This window comes from Myotis davidii, unplaced genomic scaffold (genome assembly GCF_000327345.1).
Source record: "Myotis davidii unplaced genomic scaffold, ASM32734v1 scaffold390, whole genome shotgun sequence".
Taxonomy (NCBI): domain Eukaryota; kingdom Metazoa; phylum Chordata; class Mammalia; order Chiroptera; family Vespertilionidae; genus Myotis; species Myotis davidii.
Window position 1 is genome coordinate 2,605,584 of NW_006282748.1, and position 19,421 is coordinate 2,625,004.

Here is a 19,421-nt window from a genome sequence, read left to right on the forward strand (position 1 = left end):
CAGTGAAAGTGATTGTTTTGGAATTATAATTAAGCAGTATTTTGTTTTTATGGGGGGTTTTTTCTTGCAAATTTAAGTGCTTTCATTATAATAAAAGCTGTGTTTGAACCCTGTGACTACCAGGACCCATCACATGCATTATTATCTTCATAATCCTCACTATAAACCTACGAGATTGGCACTGTTTTTATACTCATTGTAGAAGAGAAAACTGGGCTCACAGTCTTCTTGCAGAAATTATAGCATGTAGCTTATGAAATTGGGGTTTGATCCAAGATCATCTGACTGCAGACTCTTACATGGTTGTTTTGTGTGTGCCTGCTTTGGAGTGAAGTGCGTTCATTAATTCTGTATCATCTGAAATCTTGTATTTTGTCCAGTTTTTATCTTGCCTTATAGGATCAGACTGAGTGTGGTTTTGTCAGAAGTTTTTCCCAGAAGTAATCTTTTAAATATCAAAATAGTTATTCTGCATAATAATTTGACTTTTACCTTTGGAAGTATGATGTTATAAAATACATTGAGCAGATGTTTTATAAGTTTTGGTAAATATCTTACTATTGACTATGTCTGTTAACTTGAGTGGGTATATGCATATATGTGAAGAGTACATATATGAAGAAACCAAAGGACATTTTAAAGTTTCAATTTTGAAGGAGACTGACCAACATTTATAGAGAACATAAACAATGACAGAATGGAAAAATAATGAAAGAAAACTCTTAAGTAATTTAAACTTTTTTTTAAGCCTGCACAAAAATAATCCTTTTACCATTTGGTTCTCAAAAGGAAATAGACAATGGTGGTGTTACTTTCTGTTTCTCCTTAGGAAACGACTGTGCACAGCAAAGCCAGCAGGGGGACGGGCAGCTTGTGTTTCCATTAAATGCCTTTTCCCTCTCCCATCTTGATTTCAGGTGTCAGAAACTATTTAAAAGAAGCATTGGTGAATATAATTGCAGTGCATGCAGAGGTAAGCTATCATTAGATGTTCCTAAGATGTATAGGTAACTGGAAAAAAGGAAAAGGGGGCTAATATGGTGGTTTTTCCCCAAAAAATATTTTGTGCATTCCTTTGTTTTAAACAAATTCAAGTCAGGATAAGTCATCATAATGCACCATTTCTCCTTATTTTAAACCTTCTTTCAGGTGTTCACTATTTCCAAAGAATTGGTGCCTCGGGTTCTGTCCAGGGTGGTGGAAGCAGTGTCTGAAGAGCTTAGTAGACTAATGCAGTGTGTGTCATCCTTCAGCAAAAATGGAGCATTACAGGTATCAAAACCATTACAGTCCATGTCAGACTATATTCCACTTAAACATGCACATGTGTTTTTAGTCATCAATCTTATGATAGACAGAGGAGTTTATTTGATGTGTGTGTGTGTGTGCGCGCGCGCGCGTGTTTTGATGGATCTGCTGATTTGAGGTGCACACCATCTCTCTTGCATAAGCCCTACCCATCCTGCCTTGTCTACAAGTTCCTGAGTTCCTGTGTCCTTAGAGCAGGGCAAGACCTTACTTACCGTATAAAATTATCTGAATGCAGATTCCCTCTAAAGTTCTGTGATATTTTTCTTTTTTCTTTTTTAGTTGTTTCACTACATTTAATTTCACAACAAACTTTTAACAACTTTTAACAAGTCTTTCTAAACTATTCAATGTAGTTTGCATAGAAAGGACAAATAACTGTCTCTTTGCACTTATATTCCATTGGTTTATGTTGTAGCTATTTAAGTTACACAATTACAATAACAAATATAACTTACATAAACCAGATGATTCTTGGTATGCATATAACCAAATTGGTAGGAACCAAGGTGTGAAGGCATATGGGAGAGTGATAATCCTGCATGGAAGCTTTCATTGACCTGAAACATTGTGTGTTTTTAATAAGTCCTGGCAATTTTCTTCCAGTAATGGCTGAAGAAGCTCTTACCAGGCCAAGCCCCTACAGATAACAACTATAATCTTCAACATATAAAAATTTTTAAATTCCAAAAGAAAAACAAAAACATGAAGACTGTGAAGAAGTGACCATTAGTGAGTGATTCTAGGAGAAATGACGCTTGGGTGTTATTTAGGCTTGAAGAATAGTGAAACCACAACTACAGTCAAGCGAGGAATGTAACCCAGAAAGCAGAAAGCAAGAGCTACAAATCATGTGTTTACACTGCTTAAGTCTCTAGTTGACCCCTAAACTACGTATGCATGGCCGACTCCACTACAGCCAGCCCAATTAAGGCCAAAATGACTGAAGTAAGAGTTAAAATGCTGCGCAAGAGCTAAGAGTTTTCAGTTTCCCTCCAAATAAGTAAATTGCTTACTAAAACAAGCAAAACAGATCAACACTCTTCAGAGGCATATTGCAGAATCCAAAGTCTCCATAACACAACATGCACAATTTCTAGGATACAATCCAAATTTCATTGGAACAGACAGACAGAACAAAACAGGAAAGCATGACCCATTTTCAATAGAAAAGACAATCAACAGATGATCCAGGTGTTGGAATACAAAGACAAAGATTTTAAAGCAGTTATGTTCAGTGATATAAAGGAGACTGTGATCAAATGAATGAAAAGATAGGAAATCTCAGCAGAAAAAGAGAAACCTTAAAAAAGAAACTAAATGGAAATTCTAGAATGGATACATAAATGTGATTTTTTTTTTTGCAATCTAGTTCAGAATAATTGCAGAATAGAAAGGACAAAAGAAAAAGTGAATTTGTAGATTAACACAAATTATCCCATATGAAAAACAGAGAAAAGAATACTTGGAAGAAAATTAACAGAGTTTTAGGAACCCCTTGGGCAACGTCCAAAGTTCTAGCATATACATAATTCAATTTACAGAGGAGTCAGTATGGCCAATGAGCACGTGAAAGGATGATCAGCATCATCAATTGGAGCTCTAACACATTGTTGGGAGTATAAATCTTACAACTACTTTGGGGAAAACTCTTGCAGTTTCTTTGAAAACTAAACATATACATTCTCTATGACCCAGCTATTCTAATCCTAGGTATTTAACCAAGAGAACTAAAAACGTACCTTCATTAAAAAAAAAGCATATGAGATGCTCATAAACATTTCCTTCATAGTAGTCAAAAGCTGGAAACAGGCCAGGTGTCCATCAACAGAATAAACAAAACAACTGTGGTATGTTTATATAACCAAATACTATTCAGCATTAAGAAGGACAAACTACTGGTACCACCTGTATGAATCCCAGGAGCATTCAGCTGAGTGAAGGAAGCCTTACCCCAAAGCACACATATGATTATATGGGTTTCTCATCTATGGTAGAAAAAAATCTCAGGAAAATGCTTTTCTCTGGGTAGTTGAGATTAAGTGGGAAGGGGCCTGAAGGAGCTTCATAGGGTGGTGGTTCTATACCTGGATATGGGTTTCCATTGCTCAGGTATGTGCATCAGTCAAAACTCATCAAATGGTACACTGTAAGACTTATCCATTGTGTAATATGTAAGTTTTAACTCAAAACATAAAAAAAGAATTCAATCAGTCTACTTAGTTAATCATGCATACTGAATTACATCAAAGCACTGTGGCGGGCTGATAGTTGGATGGATAAATGGTAGTGCTAGTAAGTATTAATGGTCAAGTCTATGGGTCTACAAGTGTTCACTGTAAAATCCTTTCAGTCTATACATTTGAAAATTTCTGTACAAAAATGTGGTAGGCAAAAGGAATGGAGAGCACTTGTTAACTTGGCATGCTGGTTAGGGGAAAATTGCTGCTGTATTTTCAGTTGCCACCCAATTTTCTCTAAAAATTTAATTAGTCAAACTTTTGATATACAGTTAAAAGGTCATGATTATTATACTAGTCCTATTGCAAGAGAGCAGTAGCATAAATGTTGAGGTACTGAACATTAATTAAAAGGAAGTTGTAGTAACTACAGTTTAACCTGACCTAGGAAGTTTGGAATTATAACAAGAATCTCCCCTCCAGGCAAATTACCTTTGCAACCTATTTACCTGATGGTAAAATTCCTGTCAAATCTATCAGGAAGAAGTTAGGAAGAGATATCAGAATCAGCAACTTTTTTCATGTTACAACAGGTCCTCAAATAATATTGTTTTGTTCAAAGTCATCTATGTATAAAGAAAGCTAAGTGTCGTCCTTCCCTCCGACCACTAGCTATGATGCGCACTGACCATTGGGGTGCAGATGCTCAACGCAGGTGATGCCATGATGCGCACTGGCCATTTAAAAATAAACGGCACCACAGACCTGGTGCCGACAAACCAACACTCGGCTTCCCCCAAGTGGGACACAGACCCCGCCACCACCCCAGAGCGACACCCCACCAAATCGCAGCCAACGTTACCAAGACCCCATGGCACAAAATTTGGCGCCCAGCCCAGCCCAGCCCAGCCTGGAAATGGTCACTGTGGGCGTCAGGTAATGATGTCACATAGCAATGCCTGGCTTCCTCTCCCTAGCAACTGGCCTCCTTGCAGTTTCTTCAGCCCAAGAGCACAACTTACTTTATGGCCAGGTGCAAACATTTTACAATCCAACCAAATACAATAATAATCTGCTTCGTGTTGATATTTACTGCTGTGTTCCTAGCAATTACCTGAAAGAAAAGTTGGGGTGCTTCACTGGGCTGGAAAAGTTTAGCTAAATCAGAAAGCAGGTCTAATTAAGCAATTTATCTATATATATAAAAGGCTAAGTTTACTCGCCCATGCGTGATGCATATAAAGCTCTCAGCGCCAATCGCACACGTGTTTCAATCTGTCGTTGTCGATTGTGAATTTGGTTGACACTTCTATTATAGAGAAAGGGCAAATAGCAATATTAAAATATTCCTTCTAATTAATTTCCTTTCAATGTGCACAAATCTGTGCACTGGGACACTAGTTTCATTATAACATTGATAAAAAAAAAAAATTGATTCCTGTCTGGGGCCACTGTCTGTTTGGGATTTGCACATTCTCCCCACGGCTGCGAGGGTTTCCTCCCACACCCGAGAGCTGTGCACTTGTCTACACTGTCCCAGTCTGTGAGTGTGGGATGCATGATGTGTCCCTCAATGAAGGGCATCCTATCCAGGGTGGGGCCTGCCTGCGCCTTAGGCTGCCAGGTTCGGCTTCTGCCACCCAGGCTCCTGAAATGGAATGAGTGGGTTGAAAAATAATGATTTTATTTGTTTTTATTAATCTTTCTTAAATGTATGTATAGCTCCCAGTTATTTCAATGTTTAATATTAGCAGTGTTTGGGGTCCTTTTTTAGAAGTTTAGCAATGGTTTTTTGACCATAAAGATGCCACAGGAACATAACTCTTGTTTCTAGCAATTAGCCTGTGGTAAAATTGGTTTTGTTGAATATCGTTTTTCTTAAAGATGCAGTTTCCAAGAACCTGTCGATTGAGTGAGGACTTACCAGTCGTATGTCTAGGAGATCACCAGCCACCATGACTATCTGGTCCCTAACATGTTGATACTTCCTTGGAACTTGGCTGCCCCACTTTGCCCTTTCTTATTGAAATGGCTGTTTTTGACACCTTTCTCTTGAGCAGATACCTGAGAAAGACTACAGGTTAATGATCTCTAGTGATCATTTACATGGAAGGCCAGTGCATCAGTCTTCAAACCCTCCAGAGAGCCAGTTGAGAGGAGTGGAGAGACAGCCTGAGGATTTTAGCTATCTTTTAGCATGATGTTTTTTTGCATGCATTTTTTGTATATTTTATAAATAGTCACAACTTATAATTGGCTTAATTCATAGGTTAATTAAAACACTTTGTTTGAATAAAATTTCTACATGGAGATTAATTTTACAGTGGCTTATTTAATCCTTCTAAAATATTCAACTAAAAGTTCTACCTTATTTTTGTCTTTGATATTTTCTTAATAGGTATGTTTTTTACATAAACTACAGTATAAACAGTAGAAGTAGTTTATCATACATATACTTTCTAGTTATAAACTATTTTTCAGGCTTCTAAAGCACTGAAAAATGAAACCAAACAATAGCCTAACTGGTTTGGCTCAGTGGATAGAGCATCGGCCTGTGGCCTGAAAGGTCCCAGGTTCAATTCCGGTCAAGGGCATGTACCTTGGTTGAAGGCACATCCCCAGTAGGAGGTGTGCAGGAGGCAGCTGATCGATGCTTCTCTCTCATTGATGTTTCTACCTCTCTATCCCTCTCCCTTCCTCTCTGTAAAAAATCAGTGAAATGTATTTTTTTAAAAAAACAATCACTTTCCAAACAGAAAAGTTTCACTGAATATACTGTATCTTGGATAAATCAGCTTTTATCTAGATTGCTTACAGATTTTGTAGTTAACTCTAATTTGAATAGCTAGCCATGTCATTTATGATTGTTTTACATTTTATGCACTCCTGGAAAATAGGGCTGTTTCTTCTAAGTGGTCTCCTGAGCATCAGCCATACTCTGGGTGTCTGAGTCAGAGGTGGTGGGTGTGGGCTTTCTCATCAGAGGCACCTGTAGAACTTTGAGAAAAACTGGCCTGTAAGTAAAGTCACACTTCTTCAAGCTTGCAAACAAGTGTAAGCATTAGGTTAGCTTTTCTGCCATAAAAGTTTGTGCAGATATAATTCATATACCATACAGTATGTCTATAGGATAAAGAGTATACAGTTCAGTGATTTTTTAACTATGTTCACAGAATTGTGTAATCACCACAATCAATTTTGGAAAATGACATCACCCCAGAAAGGAACCCCAGGCCCATTAACAGTCACTCTCTTTTCCCCCACCTACAGCATGAGACAAGCACAAGTCTGTTTTCTATCTGTATGGTTTGCATATTCTGAAAGTTTCATATAAACAGAATCATATAAGTACAGCTTTTTGTGACTGATCTCCCTCACTTAGCATAATGTTTGCAAGGTTCATCATGCTGCAGCATGGATCAGCACAACATTTCTTTTATGGCTGCATAATATTCCATTGTATGAACATACCACATTTTATTTACCCATTCATCATCTGATGAATATTTGGATTGTTTCCACTTTGGGCTATTACAAAGAATGCCTCTGTGAACATTCATTTGCAAGTTTTTTGTGGACATATGTTTTCATATATCTTGGCTATATACCTAGGAGTGGAATTGCTAGGTCATGTGCTTACTCTGTTTCATCTTTAATTGAATTGCGGACTATTTTCAGAGTGACTGTATCATTTTACTTTCCTGCCAGCAATGCATGAAATTCCAGTTTTTCTACATCCTTCCCAGTATATGTCACTGGTATCTTTCAGATGACAGCCATCCTCATGTGTGAGAAATGTTATCTCATTCTTTTCACTTTCTTGATGGTTTCCTTTTGAATGCAGGACTTTTTTAATTTTGATGAGGTCCAATTTGTATATTTTTCCTTTATTGCTTGTACTTAGATATCATTTCTAAGAAAGCTTGCCCAACCTAACATCATAGAGATTGATTCCTGTTTTCTTCTAAGCATTTTATAATTTTGTTGCTTACATTTAGGTCTATTTTGAGTTCGTTTTTGTGTTAAGGAAGGGCTCTAATTTGCATGAGAATGTCCAGTTGTCCCCGCATCACTTGTTGAAGAGACTATTCTTGGCCCATTGAATGGTCTCAGCACTCTTGTCAAAAATCAGTTGATCATAAATGCAAGAGTTCATTTCTGGGCACTCAGTCTGTATTCTGTTTATCTGTGTGTCTGTCCATATACCATTGTCACACTGCCTTGATTATTGTAGCTTTGTAGAAAGTTTTGACATTAGGAGGTGTAAATTTCTCCAACTGTATTCTTTTTCAAGACTGTTTTTGTATGTTTGGAATCAACTTGTCAATTTTTGTTTTTAAAAAAAGCCATCTGTGATTTTAATCGGCATTGCATTGAATCTGTAGAGCTTTAGCTTAATTTTTGAGGTTAAAGGCAGTGTGCCTGGAAGTGCATATGTTTAAGGAAATAAGCCAGCCCACATCCTCAAATCTGTGCAGGAGGGAACAGGCCAGGGACAGTGTTTCAGACTCTCCTTCCTCTCACAGGCAGACTAAAAGGAAAATTACTGTTTAGATAGTAAACACAGATTGCTGGGAAATCCTTGTGTAGTTCGCACCTTTTACAGCAAAATATCTCACTCTCTGCCTTCACTCAGTCATACTTGACTGTAAGTTAATTTTCAGTCAAAGGAAATCTTGTCATAGCCAACTTTTTTGGACTGTTTGCGAAAGTGTGCTCTTAACTACTAGTCATGGGGCGAAGGTAACCATGCGCCTGCAGTATTCTGTCAGCACTGTGTCTGTGGTGAACAGGCTGGAGACGTCGCCTTCACTACCTACTCATATGTGATAATCGTCACAGGTCCTGATTGTCACTTTGTCCTTTCTTCCTCTTCAGGCGAGGCTTGAAATCTGTGCGCTGAGGGACACTGTGGCTGTCCACCTGACGCCTGAAAGCAGGTGAGACGCTGACAGTGCTTTCTGAGTGTTTGCTAAAATCAGAACTGTGTTACTAGGATATAAAGTCCTTTGAAAAGATAACTGGTCAGAGTGAATGCACATGATTTTGTATGTGAAAATGTTTATATTTGATTGATCAAATTTCTAGTTAAAAAGTAGACATCTATACTAAGCCACGGATTCCTAAGACTGGTTTATTGTAGCATAATATAAAGGGAAAAAGATGTAATATAATTTTACATTTCTCATTCTGTAAGGTAAATGTTAGTCTCATAAATGACGGAACAGAGCATCACATTCTTTAGAAAGGAGAAAATAAGAATTGAGTCTATTCATAGCAGGCCTTTCAGGACAGTTCAAACATTGTGATCGTCAGCACAAGAGGAAGCCTTGTGGTTTCTCTGCAAAATTCTGTAGTGGAAATTTGATGATAATTTGTAGCTGTTTTGAATGAAAGTCAGGATTTCCTATCATTGAAATATCAGTAGGTGAACTGAAACAGCACTGACTACTTGCTTTTACAAAATTGTTTACTCCACTGGCAACATTATCCAGGAAATGCTGGGCAATGCTATTAATGTGCATGAGAAGCCAAGTGGTAGACAAATGTTTAGGGTCTTTGTGCAATGCACATATTCCTTCATGTCCAGCTTTTGATAACATGGCTTATGCCATCATTCTTACTGCCATCGTTACAACGGAAAGACCTCTAAAGTTGTTTTCCTGACACAGTTAGCTTCTTTTTCCTGTTCATCATGGCCAACGAGAGCCATTTCTAGATGACTCCCATGTTATTTAACCACACCTTTTCCCAGTCATTGTTTTTTTTTTTTTAACATTAAGTACTAAATAACAGATGATAGAAAGCATTCGTTCCATATTTGATGTGTATGCATGCCTTGTGTAAGTACCTAGGTAACTCAACCCTTCATAGCCCAGGTTCCTCGATATAAAAGGAAGATAATAATACTTTATAGGCAAAGTTTTGGAGAAATTAAATGAGACAATATGTCAAGTCACCTTCTAAACTTTCAGTGCACTACAAATAATAGGTTGTGTCTTCTTCATCATCATTATTGTCATAATGTAAAAATAAAGGATAGTAGCATCATATGTATGATTAATGGAAAAGAGACAGGAAATAGGATGATTATGGAGATGTGCAGAGACTCCCTCGGTATCAGGAGAGAGGAGAGCTGGTTTCATATTGTGAGGTTGCTGAGTGTGCCCACAGCTAGGCTGTCCCTGCACCCATACCCTGCCCCACCAGGAACAACTGAAGGGATCAAGTGCCAGTTTTTATGACTGTGTTGGGACTGTGCAATCACTCTATATATTGCTAGGATACCTGTCCCTAGTTTGGGAAATTCTGCTCAGAAGTTCTTTCCTGGTATATTGAGGATGTTTTTATAATACAAAATCAGAGACCACTTTAAAGTCATGAATAATTACATTTATTTATTCACCTTTCACTTAGTGAACGGTAGAGCATTGGCCCACACACCAAAGGGTCGTGGGTTCAAATTCGGTCAAGGGCATGTATCTGGGTTGCAGGTTCGAACCCCAGCCCCGGTCAGGGTTCATGCAGGAGGCAACGAATCCATGTGTCTCTCTCACATGAATGTCCTCTCTCTCTCTCTTCCTCTCTCTTTCTCCCTACCTTCCTTCTTCCCTCCCTCCTTCCTTCCATCTCCCTTCTTCCTCCCTCCCACTCTCTCTAAAAATCAATTCTCTCCATTATCCTAAAAATTTTAAACATAATAATAGCTAAATTCTATTTTTAAAAAAACTGTTCAGTCATTATAAGATATTGGCTGTAAATCTGACCTAGATACATAAATACTATAAATGTCCCCCATTTGTATAATCTTTCACAGGATCATATTTCTACTTAGTTTTCCTTCCTTTCTGACCAGTTGCTTTATCTAGAGTTCAGTTTTGTTTTGAAATAAGGACTTTTTTGAAAAAGTAAATGTCCTCATTTAACTTTCACCAACCAAATTGAATAGCATCCTTTTATAAAATTCCATTTTTCCTTTAGTTTTTCAAGTTCTGTTTCGTTTCCTAAGCAAGTTTTTAACCCTGCTCCTGCAAAGCCTCTGGAACTAGACCATTTTTACTTTTTCTGTTGTTTTTCACTTGTGCTTTTTCTCACATACCTACATGCTTCCCTGTACATACTAATTTCTTCATGTTTAAGAGGTCCTAATGGTGCTCTAATCCCCATGAGAAACGGCAGTGTTTCAGCTCCGTGTTGCTGCTTGTGTTCCAGGTCCAGTTTTAAGCAGGCTCTGGAAGCGCTGCCCCAGCTTTCCAGCGGAGCAGACAAAAAGTAAGTGCTCTGTGCTTTCCTGGGAGCCAGGCAGACATGCTGAGCGCAGTGCGGCTACCTGAAAGTACTCTTTCTAAAACAATGACTTGGATTTAAGGAAGAGCAGTATTTAGTAGCCCTTTGTAGTATGCGTCATGCTAGCTGTGCCTTGCTTGTCTCCCAGTGGCAGAATATGGAAAAACCCTTCTTCTGGCTTTATGGCAATTTAGAAATTAGTTATTTTCTTGGTTTAAGTGACTAGTATAGAAAAAGTCATAAGAAAATTTATTTCGACTCAGTCAATTATATCGCTCTTAAATGTTGAAGAAGATACTACTTAGAAATTAAAAGAGAGGACAGCGTAGTAAAATGCAGGGCCCAATGATTTGTATTCTGCATATATAAAATATTAAGAGAGAATAGATTTGTAAATATGATATAATGAAGTTAGATATGTTTCACTCATGCTATATTGATTGTCTCAGTCTGAATTTAAACTTTGTTACTCATGTAACAGAAAGTTCTGACCTGAGACAAAAATCTAGACCAGGTCAATTTCATAAATGCCCAGCCTACCCTCAGCTGAGGCAGTGGAAACATTGTAGATCTTTGGTCCTCCAAGGTAACTGAAGTCCACTCACCTTTGCATTTGGCTGATCAACCCCTAAACAAATATTTATGGGGTGATGAACTACATGATCCCTGGCATCTAACACAGGTGATGTTGTGCAAACTTAAAGGGCAGAGAGAATGCACGGGGTTGGCTGACAGTAGGAGTGTCATGGGGACACTTGGACTGGGCTGGGAAGAGTCGGCAGCAGACCAGTTCTTTTGCTTGTATGTTCCTGTGTATGTTCCTGAATGGGCAAGTGATGGCTGTGCAGTGTTCACACCTACAACCCTTTCTGCCAGTTTTTTACTTCCTTTTTCTCACACTAATTCTCAAGCTCTATCTGAATTTATGACAAACTGTGTTCATTTATTTAAAATAAATATGATAAAAGATTAAAACAATTACCATTATTTTTAACATATAGAACATGGCTCCAAAGGCTAGTGCTTTTTGTAGGGAGTCAAGAAGAACAGCCACTCTGGTATAGTCCTGGGTGGACTGTGTTCTAGATCTGTTGGTACAGTGTCCTAATACTGAGCATTATCAACCCCTGAAATAATCTTTGGATCCCAGTAGCAGTAAGCCCACTTCTTGGTTGCTTCATCTGAACCAGTTGAATCTAAGATCCCTTCTGGACTTAAAATTACATAGACAAATCAGATCAATTAAGAAAACAAAGTGACTTGTAAAGCAGTAGAATGACTTACCCAGTGGACTTAGAAGTAAACCTGATTCCTCTGGCTTTAGTTCACCACTTGCCAATATTTGTTAAAGACAAAAATACAAAAATAAGAGGAACAGAGACTAGACAAATTATTGCCCCAGGGTGGGAGTAAAGGGGAAGGTGGCTAAAAGGGGCAGCACGAGAGAACTTGGAGAAGGATGGACCTGTTCTGCATCTGGTTACGGGAATTGTTAGTCTGCTAAGTGTTTAGCAGCATTCATAGAACTGTGTACCAACAAGACTACATTTTAATTTTTGAAAAGTGAATGAAGAAAATGTACAGGTGCAAACAATCTGTTTTAGGGAGGTCTCTAATCTTGGGGAAGGGCACAGGAGAGATTTTTATATATAAACATAATTAAGTATCTTCCTTTTTACTCCTTTGATTGACTGATTGCGTTACTGAGTTGAATCCATCGATAAATCATGCAGTTGGCTCCCGTGCGTGTTTTCTTATATTGCTGGACAAGCTTCCTTCTGTCGGCTATAAATAGTCTTTGCTCCTGCAGGTTACTGGAAGAGCTGCTGAACAAGTTCAAGAGCAGTATGCACCTGCAACTCACCTGTTTCCAAGCTGCTTCTTCAGCCTTGATGAAAACATAAATGCCTCCAAAGTAAGGGTCATCCAAAGATAACAAGTGATGAAGTTGTTCTCTTTAAGTGCCCTAAAGGTATATGTATATAAAGCATTACATTTGCAGTTTTTCTCCTTTTTTCTCTCTCCTGAATTAGTAGCTTAGAAAGATGTTCGAATATGTTTTATTTTAACCAAAATACCCTTGTTTAAAATGCCAAGCTTATTAAGAAATACACAGCTTTAGGCTTTTGGCTCGGAGGAGGCTCAGATGCAACTTTCTTTGGTCGTCCCGAATCCGGGTTCATCCGACACCAGCTGCCTCCACCATTCCATCGAAGTTCAAGTCAAACTCGTATACTTGTGGTGCACCAGTGGGGAAGTGGGTGCCACTTCTGCTCTGGACCCCAAGATTGTCCCCCTGAGCCTGTCTCCAAAAAAGGTTGGTGATGACGTCACCAAAGCAACCAGTGATTGGAAGGGTCTGAGAATTACAGTGAAACAGACCATTCAGAACAGACACGCCCAGATTGAGGTAGTGCCTTCTGCCTCTTCCCTGATCTTCAAAGTTTTCAAAGAACCGCCAAGAGACAGAAAGAAGCAAAAAAACATTAAACACAGTCGAAATATCACTTTTGATGAGATTGTCAGCATTGCCCGACAGATGCGGCACCGATCTGTAGCTAGAGAACTCTCTGAAACCATTAAAGAGATCCTGGGGACTGTCCAGTCTGTGGACTACAACGTTGATGGCCGCCACCCTGATGATATCATAGATGATATCAACAGTGGTGCAGTGGAATATCAGGCTAGTTAAGAACTACAAAGGAAAATATTTAAATTAAAGATTATTTGATAACCAAAAAAAAAAGAAAAATACACAGAATATTGTCTCTCTTAAGCATGTTAACCATTGTAGCCAATAAAGAATGTCTTTAATGGAATATGTAATTTAGTTGACATTTTTTCCCTGAACATCTTTACTCAACATTTTCATTAGCTATATAACTTTTTATAGGTATAATGTTAACACTCAGAATAAATATTTAAATTCCAGTTTATCTTATGTTTGTCTAAGCATCATCGGGAAGCTTTTGTCGGGTGTTCTGCTAATTATTTCCTTGATTAGGGCTCACTGTATGCTAGGCACTGTGCTAAATCATCTCACAGCACTTACGGCAGGCTTTTGAGGACACTGCACTGGTGGTATTTTGTTTATGTCACAGATGAGGTGATTAAGGCTTAGAGAGCAATTGGTGGCTTCTCTAACACTCAGAGTTGTCCGGTTCATGCTCTTTAATTTCCCCACAGCCAGCTTTTCCCGCTGGCTCTCCACCAGTGACTGTGGCTCAGGGAAGCACTCGAACGTGAGAGGGTAATAAAATATAAGTAAAATAGGAACAAGTAAGTCCTTTCGTAGCTCAGAGGATGGAGGGTAGGCACATAAAATCCCCATACCCAAATGAGGTAGTTCAAGGATTACTGTTCCAACAAGTCAAGGGCAGTTCTTGGAAGAAAGGGGAATTTTAAGAGCATTTGAGCTACAGAAGAAGTTAATGGTTAAGAGGAAACGGCTGAATACAGTGTAAGCAGAATTCTGAGAGATTTGGAGCAAATTTACATAGAGGTAGCCAAGAAAAAAAATGAAGTTAGGTAAAGGTGTTTGCTTTCACATCCATGTAGCATTGGGGTTTAGCACATCCACATCCATGTGGTCAACCTTGCTACTGACGGTTGGCACAGTGGGCCTCGCCATCAGTGCTGAGGAAGTACTAGGAGCAGTTTGGCTTTACTACGACTTTCTGTATCCGTGTACATGAGAGTAGCATGCTCTGGAAATGACTCTAGCATCACAAACAGCACAGTTGCTGCAGCCCCTCCCTGCAGCATCCTCCTGTTTGTCAGCCTTGGTGCAGGCTTCGTAAAAGGGATGGAGGGCAAAGACTACATTTCAATTCTAGACTTGGTAAAAGATGGCCTTGTGTGTTTCTGTTTGGATTATGTGGTGTGGGATGTTTTTATTATGAGTTGTATAAGGATATTATAATGTGTTTTCCAAAAATTATCATAAATCAGCAGCTTTTAAGTAAAGGTTAGGTTTCTAAAATAAGTAAAGTTAACTGTATTTAATATATGCTTAAAAATTATGCTTTATTATAGATTGAAACTTACATACATTTTTGTCATTAAACATTACCTAGCACTAGTATCATAAAGGTTTTCATATGGATTTATAAACTGCTCTGAAAATAGAAAGGATATACTGATACTTGACACACATACTTTAATTAAAACAACAATTGTAATGATTTTAGCCGCTTTAAATGTGGATTACATCTTTTTATATAGTGGAATCATCATGTTTTTTGTGTACTGATGCCATTTCATTTTCTCTTCATCCACATTTTACACTTAGTTTTATTGCACGTATCACTGGAAAGCCTGCTTGTACCTGGCTAGGTTATCCCGTATAACAAAGACCTAATATGCTAATCAGACCGAACCGAACAACCTCCTGGACGACTGTCCAGACGACCTTCCAGACGAAGCCAGGGCTGGGCGAGGCTGAGAGGGCCGGCTGAGGCAGCTGGGGCTGCGAGGGCTGAGCCCCTTGCATGACTTTGGTGCATCAGGCCTCCAGTAAATACATAACAATGAATATTTTACACACAGGATCTGGGTTCTTTGGGTTACCTTCTGTAATTTGGCTAATGAAAGCCAATAGGATTTCAAAATACCTTTCTCCTTTCTAGACCAGACCCATCAATTCTTGGGCAAAGTTAGCCCTGGAGCTGGTCGTTCCATCTTCATCACCATGAGTGGCACTGTGATTGTGTTGCACTGATCATTGTTGATACTGTTGTGGTTGTTATTTTGATCATATTTTTTAATATTCCTGTTTCGCCTGCCTACAAACCCTTTAGCTAAGCACTGATCCCCAAGAGCCAGGACCACTATCTGAACTTAATTGCCAAAGAAGGCTAACAGAGGACTCGTCACAGAGGGAGAAGGAGAACCAAGGAAGAATGGGATCATAGGGTCACAAAAATCAAGGGAAGAACAAGAATCACGGTCAGAAGAAAGAATCAGATGTCAGAGTTAAATATTACAGATGTGTCCAAAGAATGAGTCCTGAGAAGTGTTTGCTAGACGTGGCATTTAGAAAGTCATAAATGACCGGAGAGTGGTAAGGAAGAAACCAGAGAAACTTCACACTTTGGACTGGTTCTCTTGACTCACTGCAGGGGCTGCCGAGAGAGCTGCCTTTTCCTTGAAGAAAGTATTTTGGCCTCAGCACAGCAGTGATTCTCCTGATGGTCAGACTTTAAGGCTCTTCCTCAGCTTCCTGCTATTTTTAAATTATCTTCCTGGGTATGTGGTCAATTCCTGTTGCCCCTGCTTCTTTGTCTGTTGCAATGACTTACAAATATTTATATCCATCCCTTTCTTTTTTCTAAAGTCTTCCCTTTCAAAATGCTTCTTAAATGTATCTAGTTAAATGACAGGCTGCTGGAATCAGGCCTCACCTGGATGTGTGTCCAATGTCAGATGACCATGGAGTTGTTTTCTGTTCCATGTTCCTAGTGCCCTGCTCTCAGCTGATCCCAGAAGCCCTTCCATGAAGTACCATGTGCGGCAGCCAGTAGCCGTTGGCCTGCCTCATTGTGGCTACTGCAGGTTCTAGCCCAGCAGCTGTCACCAAGTAAACCCTCAGGGAATATTTGTTGATTGTTACATAGTAGCAAATGTGTCACATTACCTTTTATATTTTTTAATTAAATATACACTGAGTGGCCTGATTATTATGACAACCTGACGTTTGTAGGCAAATTAGCTATACTTTCCCGCTGAAGTTGCTAGAGGGCCAGACCATTATGAACGTCTGAATAGCACAACACACAGAACTGGACAGTGCTATTCATCAGGCATGGTGTCAGATTCCTCGCATCACCTTTCAACATCTCGTGGAGTCAGTGCCAAGAAGAATTGCTGCAGTATTGAAGGCAAAAGGTGGCCCAACGAAGTACTGATGGGGTGGTCATAATAATCTGGCCACTCAGTGTATACTTTACAGAGCTTCCACAGAGCTGGCTGTTCAGTAGCAGTCTCTATAGCTCCCTCCCCTTTGCCTGTTCCCTAAAGCCCTCTACCCTCAATTCTTTTAGCCATTCTGATTCTTTTGACACTGATGTCAATGTTTCTATCTTAACAGGTTCATATGGCTCCTTTTTAGTTCTTCAGCTTTAGTCGCAGATGAGAACTCAGCTTTGTCATTGCCTCTATCACACACCCACATTTCTCTAAACCTTTTATTTTGGTTTGATCACAATTCAGTGTTCAAGTTATGCCTGTGCATTCAGTGCTAAAGCAAGTATATACTAAGATCCTTTTGCTATTGTTCTGTTTTTATTTTCTGTGCATTCTATGTACTTTTCACTCATCCCAGACCTTCCTCCAACCAGGTTATGTAAATGTCCTTGCACTATGTTCAAATACTATGTTCATCAAGTTTATTTTGAACAACCTTACCCACAGCCTCCTCTAGTTTGGACTGGGTATTCTGTAGGTCAGCCTCACACTTGTCATCTTGGGATCTCCCATCAATATTATCATCCTGGAAATTTTCTTCTGCCTGCTTCTCTTCTGTGTTGGACCATCCATCTGCTTTTGTGTCTCATGCTGTCCTCGTTCTTGGGTTGCTCCCTCATTGATAAAACTCAATCTCTGGTAACTTTCTGAGAAAAAAAGTATAGGGGAGGTAAAATTTTTGAGACCTTGAATATATGATGAAAATATTTATGATTGTTGGGCTGGATATAGAATTCTAGATTGGAAATCATTTTTCCTCAGAATTTGCACTGTTTCTCAAGCCTTTACACTGTTCTCCAGTCTGTCTCTGCTTATAGAACCTTCTCTTTTTCCTAGTTTTCTGAAAGTTCATAATGTTCTAAGTGTGATGCCCTTATACTCTTAATGGTGAGTCTAATGTTTTTAGATTCTGGGAATTCTTTTTTGTATTGTTTCTTTTACTCCCTCTCCCTCCTATCCTGGTCCTTTATAAAAATTTTAAAATATTTTTCCTCATGTTTTATCTCTTTTATTTTTATTATACTTTCTGAGAAACTCCTCATGTATCATACAACCTTTCTATTGAGTTTTCATTTCTGCTATGTTATATGTTTTTTTTAATTTATAGGAAGATTTTTCTCTGACTGTATATTTTTTAATATGTTTTATTGATTTTAGAGAGGAAGGAAGAGGGAAAGATAGAAAAACCTAAGTAATGAAAGAGAATCATTGACCTGCTGCCTCCTGCATGCCCCACACTGGGGATTGAGCCTGCAACCCAGGCATGTCCACTGACCGGGAATCGAACCATGGTTCATAGGTCAACACTTAACCACTGAACCATGCTGGCCAGGCTGAATATTCTTTTTTATAGAGTTTTGTTTATTATTTCTCTAAGAATAAGAATACTCTTTTAGAAGTTTTCTTCTTTCTGTATGGTCTCCAATTTATTTTATTCTTTTGTCTTAGATATTAGAACAAATGTCATAAGCTTTCTTCAAATTTCTATCAAGTTTTGGATATAATCATATTTAGCAGCAGTAGAGCACTGAAAAGCTGAATAGGATTGTATGCTTCATGCAGTAGATGGGTCTTACCAATTGAGCATCAATCAGAGTGGTATGTATGAGCCTTTTCATTGGGGAATCCCTAACATTATAATTAGGTCATTTGGGGGGCCTGGTAAGATTTCCCAGAGAGGGTTCTTTCGATCTTATGCCTTCTGGAAGGAAGAAGAGGCAGAAGGCTTGGACGGTCATTTTTGTCAGGGCTCACAGCTGGATCTGATATCCCATGCTCTGCATTTACCTTCTTTGGAGAATAAAGCTCTAGTCTTCTGCTTTAGTGGGACGATGGAAGGCATTGCCCAGCCCTGTGGAAGGAAGAAACCTGGGGACATCTGGCTATTTCTTAAACAGCCTTTAAACTAATCATTTGGTTTTAACTTTATCCCCGCTTTCAGAAGTTTCCTTACCACTCATTCTTGAGCGTTTTAGGATTTTTACAGTACAAAGTAGATTGCAGCTTTCTTTTACATACAGTACTGCCAAGTTAGGCTCTGATGTTTTTGGATCTGCTAATTAAATTAGTTTCCACTTACTCATACACTTGGTTTCTAGCTATGATTTACTCTCCTATTCCTTTTTCTTTGTGAAGTTATGCTTTTTATATATATTTAACCATATATATAACTACATGTAGTTATATATACTACTCTATGCAGTGTATTTGCTGCACATATATAGATATATACAGTATATATACTGTATCTATGTTGTGTGTATGTGCATGCACACACACACACACACACACACACACACAAACTGCAATGTCATTTTTATAGTTTTGGATAGACCTAAGCTTAATGTGTGGTTTCAGTCTGCCCTCTATAACAGAAAGTTCAGATTAACTTTTTTTTGTTTTATTTTATCATAATAAACCAAACTGTTTACATGTGTATTGTCTTAAGTTTTGTTGCTTAGATATGATTGTTTGCTGTAACTTTTAAAGATTGGAGGGAATCTTAAGTGGAGATAAGCTGTGGGCCTTCTATTCTGATGACCCTATTCCCTGTCCCTGGATGCTAAAGGTACCAAATGAGGATTAGATAAAGAAAATAACTTTTATTCCACAATTAGGAACAACTCGTACAATACACCAATGATGTATTCTTCCTGGAAAAGGTGAAAATTGGATGTCTAG

At 38.6% G+C, this 19,421-nt stretch overlaps 1 protein-coding gene across 5 annotated transcripts; it reads left to right on the forward strand.

The window, feature by feature from the left end:
• The first annotated feature begins 871 nt into the window (after positions 1–871).
• Positions 872–19,176, forward strand: LOC102764680 (60S ribosomal protein L12). Of its 5 annotated transcripts, XR_001513142.1 has the most exons (7): positions 872–973; positions 1,150–1,272; positions 8,367–8,428; positions 10,701–10,760; positions 12,586–12,690; positions 17,577–17,627; positions 18,189–19,176. XR_001513142.1 is itself a non-coding variant. In XM_015561156.1 (6 exons), exons 1-5 carry the CDS (start codon positions 887–889, stop codon positions 12,677–12,679), a joined length of 426 nt encoding a protein of 141 aa, XP_015416642.1. In that variant the 5' UTR covers positions 872–886; the 3' UTR covers positions 12,680–12,690; positions 17,577–17,697. The 5 variants fall into 5 exon arrangements, 4 of the variants coding, with proteins under 4 accessions (XP_015416642.1, XP_006753274.1, XP_015416630.1 ...); XM_015561156.1 differs by lacking the exon at positions 18,189–19,176 and having other exon boundaries at positions 17,577–17,697; XM_006753211.2 differs by lacking the exons at positions 17,577–17,627; positions 18,189–19,176 and adding an exon at positions 15,575–16,458.
• Positions 19,177–19,421: the final 245 nt, after the last annotated feature.

Coding starts and splice junctions, on each gene's coding strand:
- LOC102764680 (XM_015561144.1), top strand. CDS start 12,922: ATGCAACTTTCTTTGGTCGTCCCGAATCCGGGTTCATCCGACACCAGC.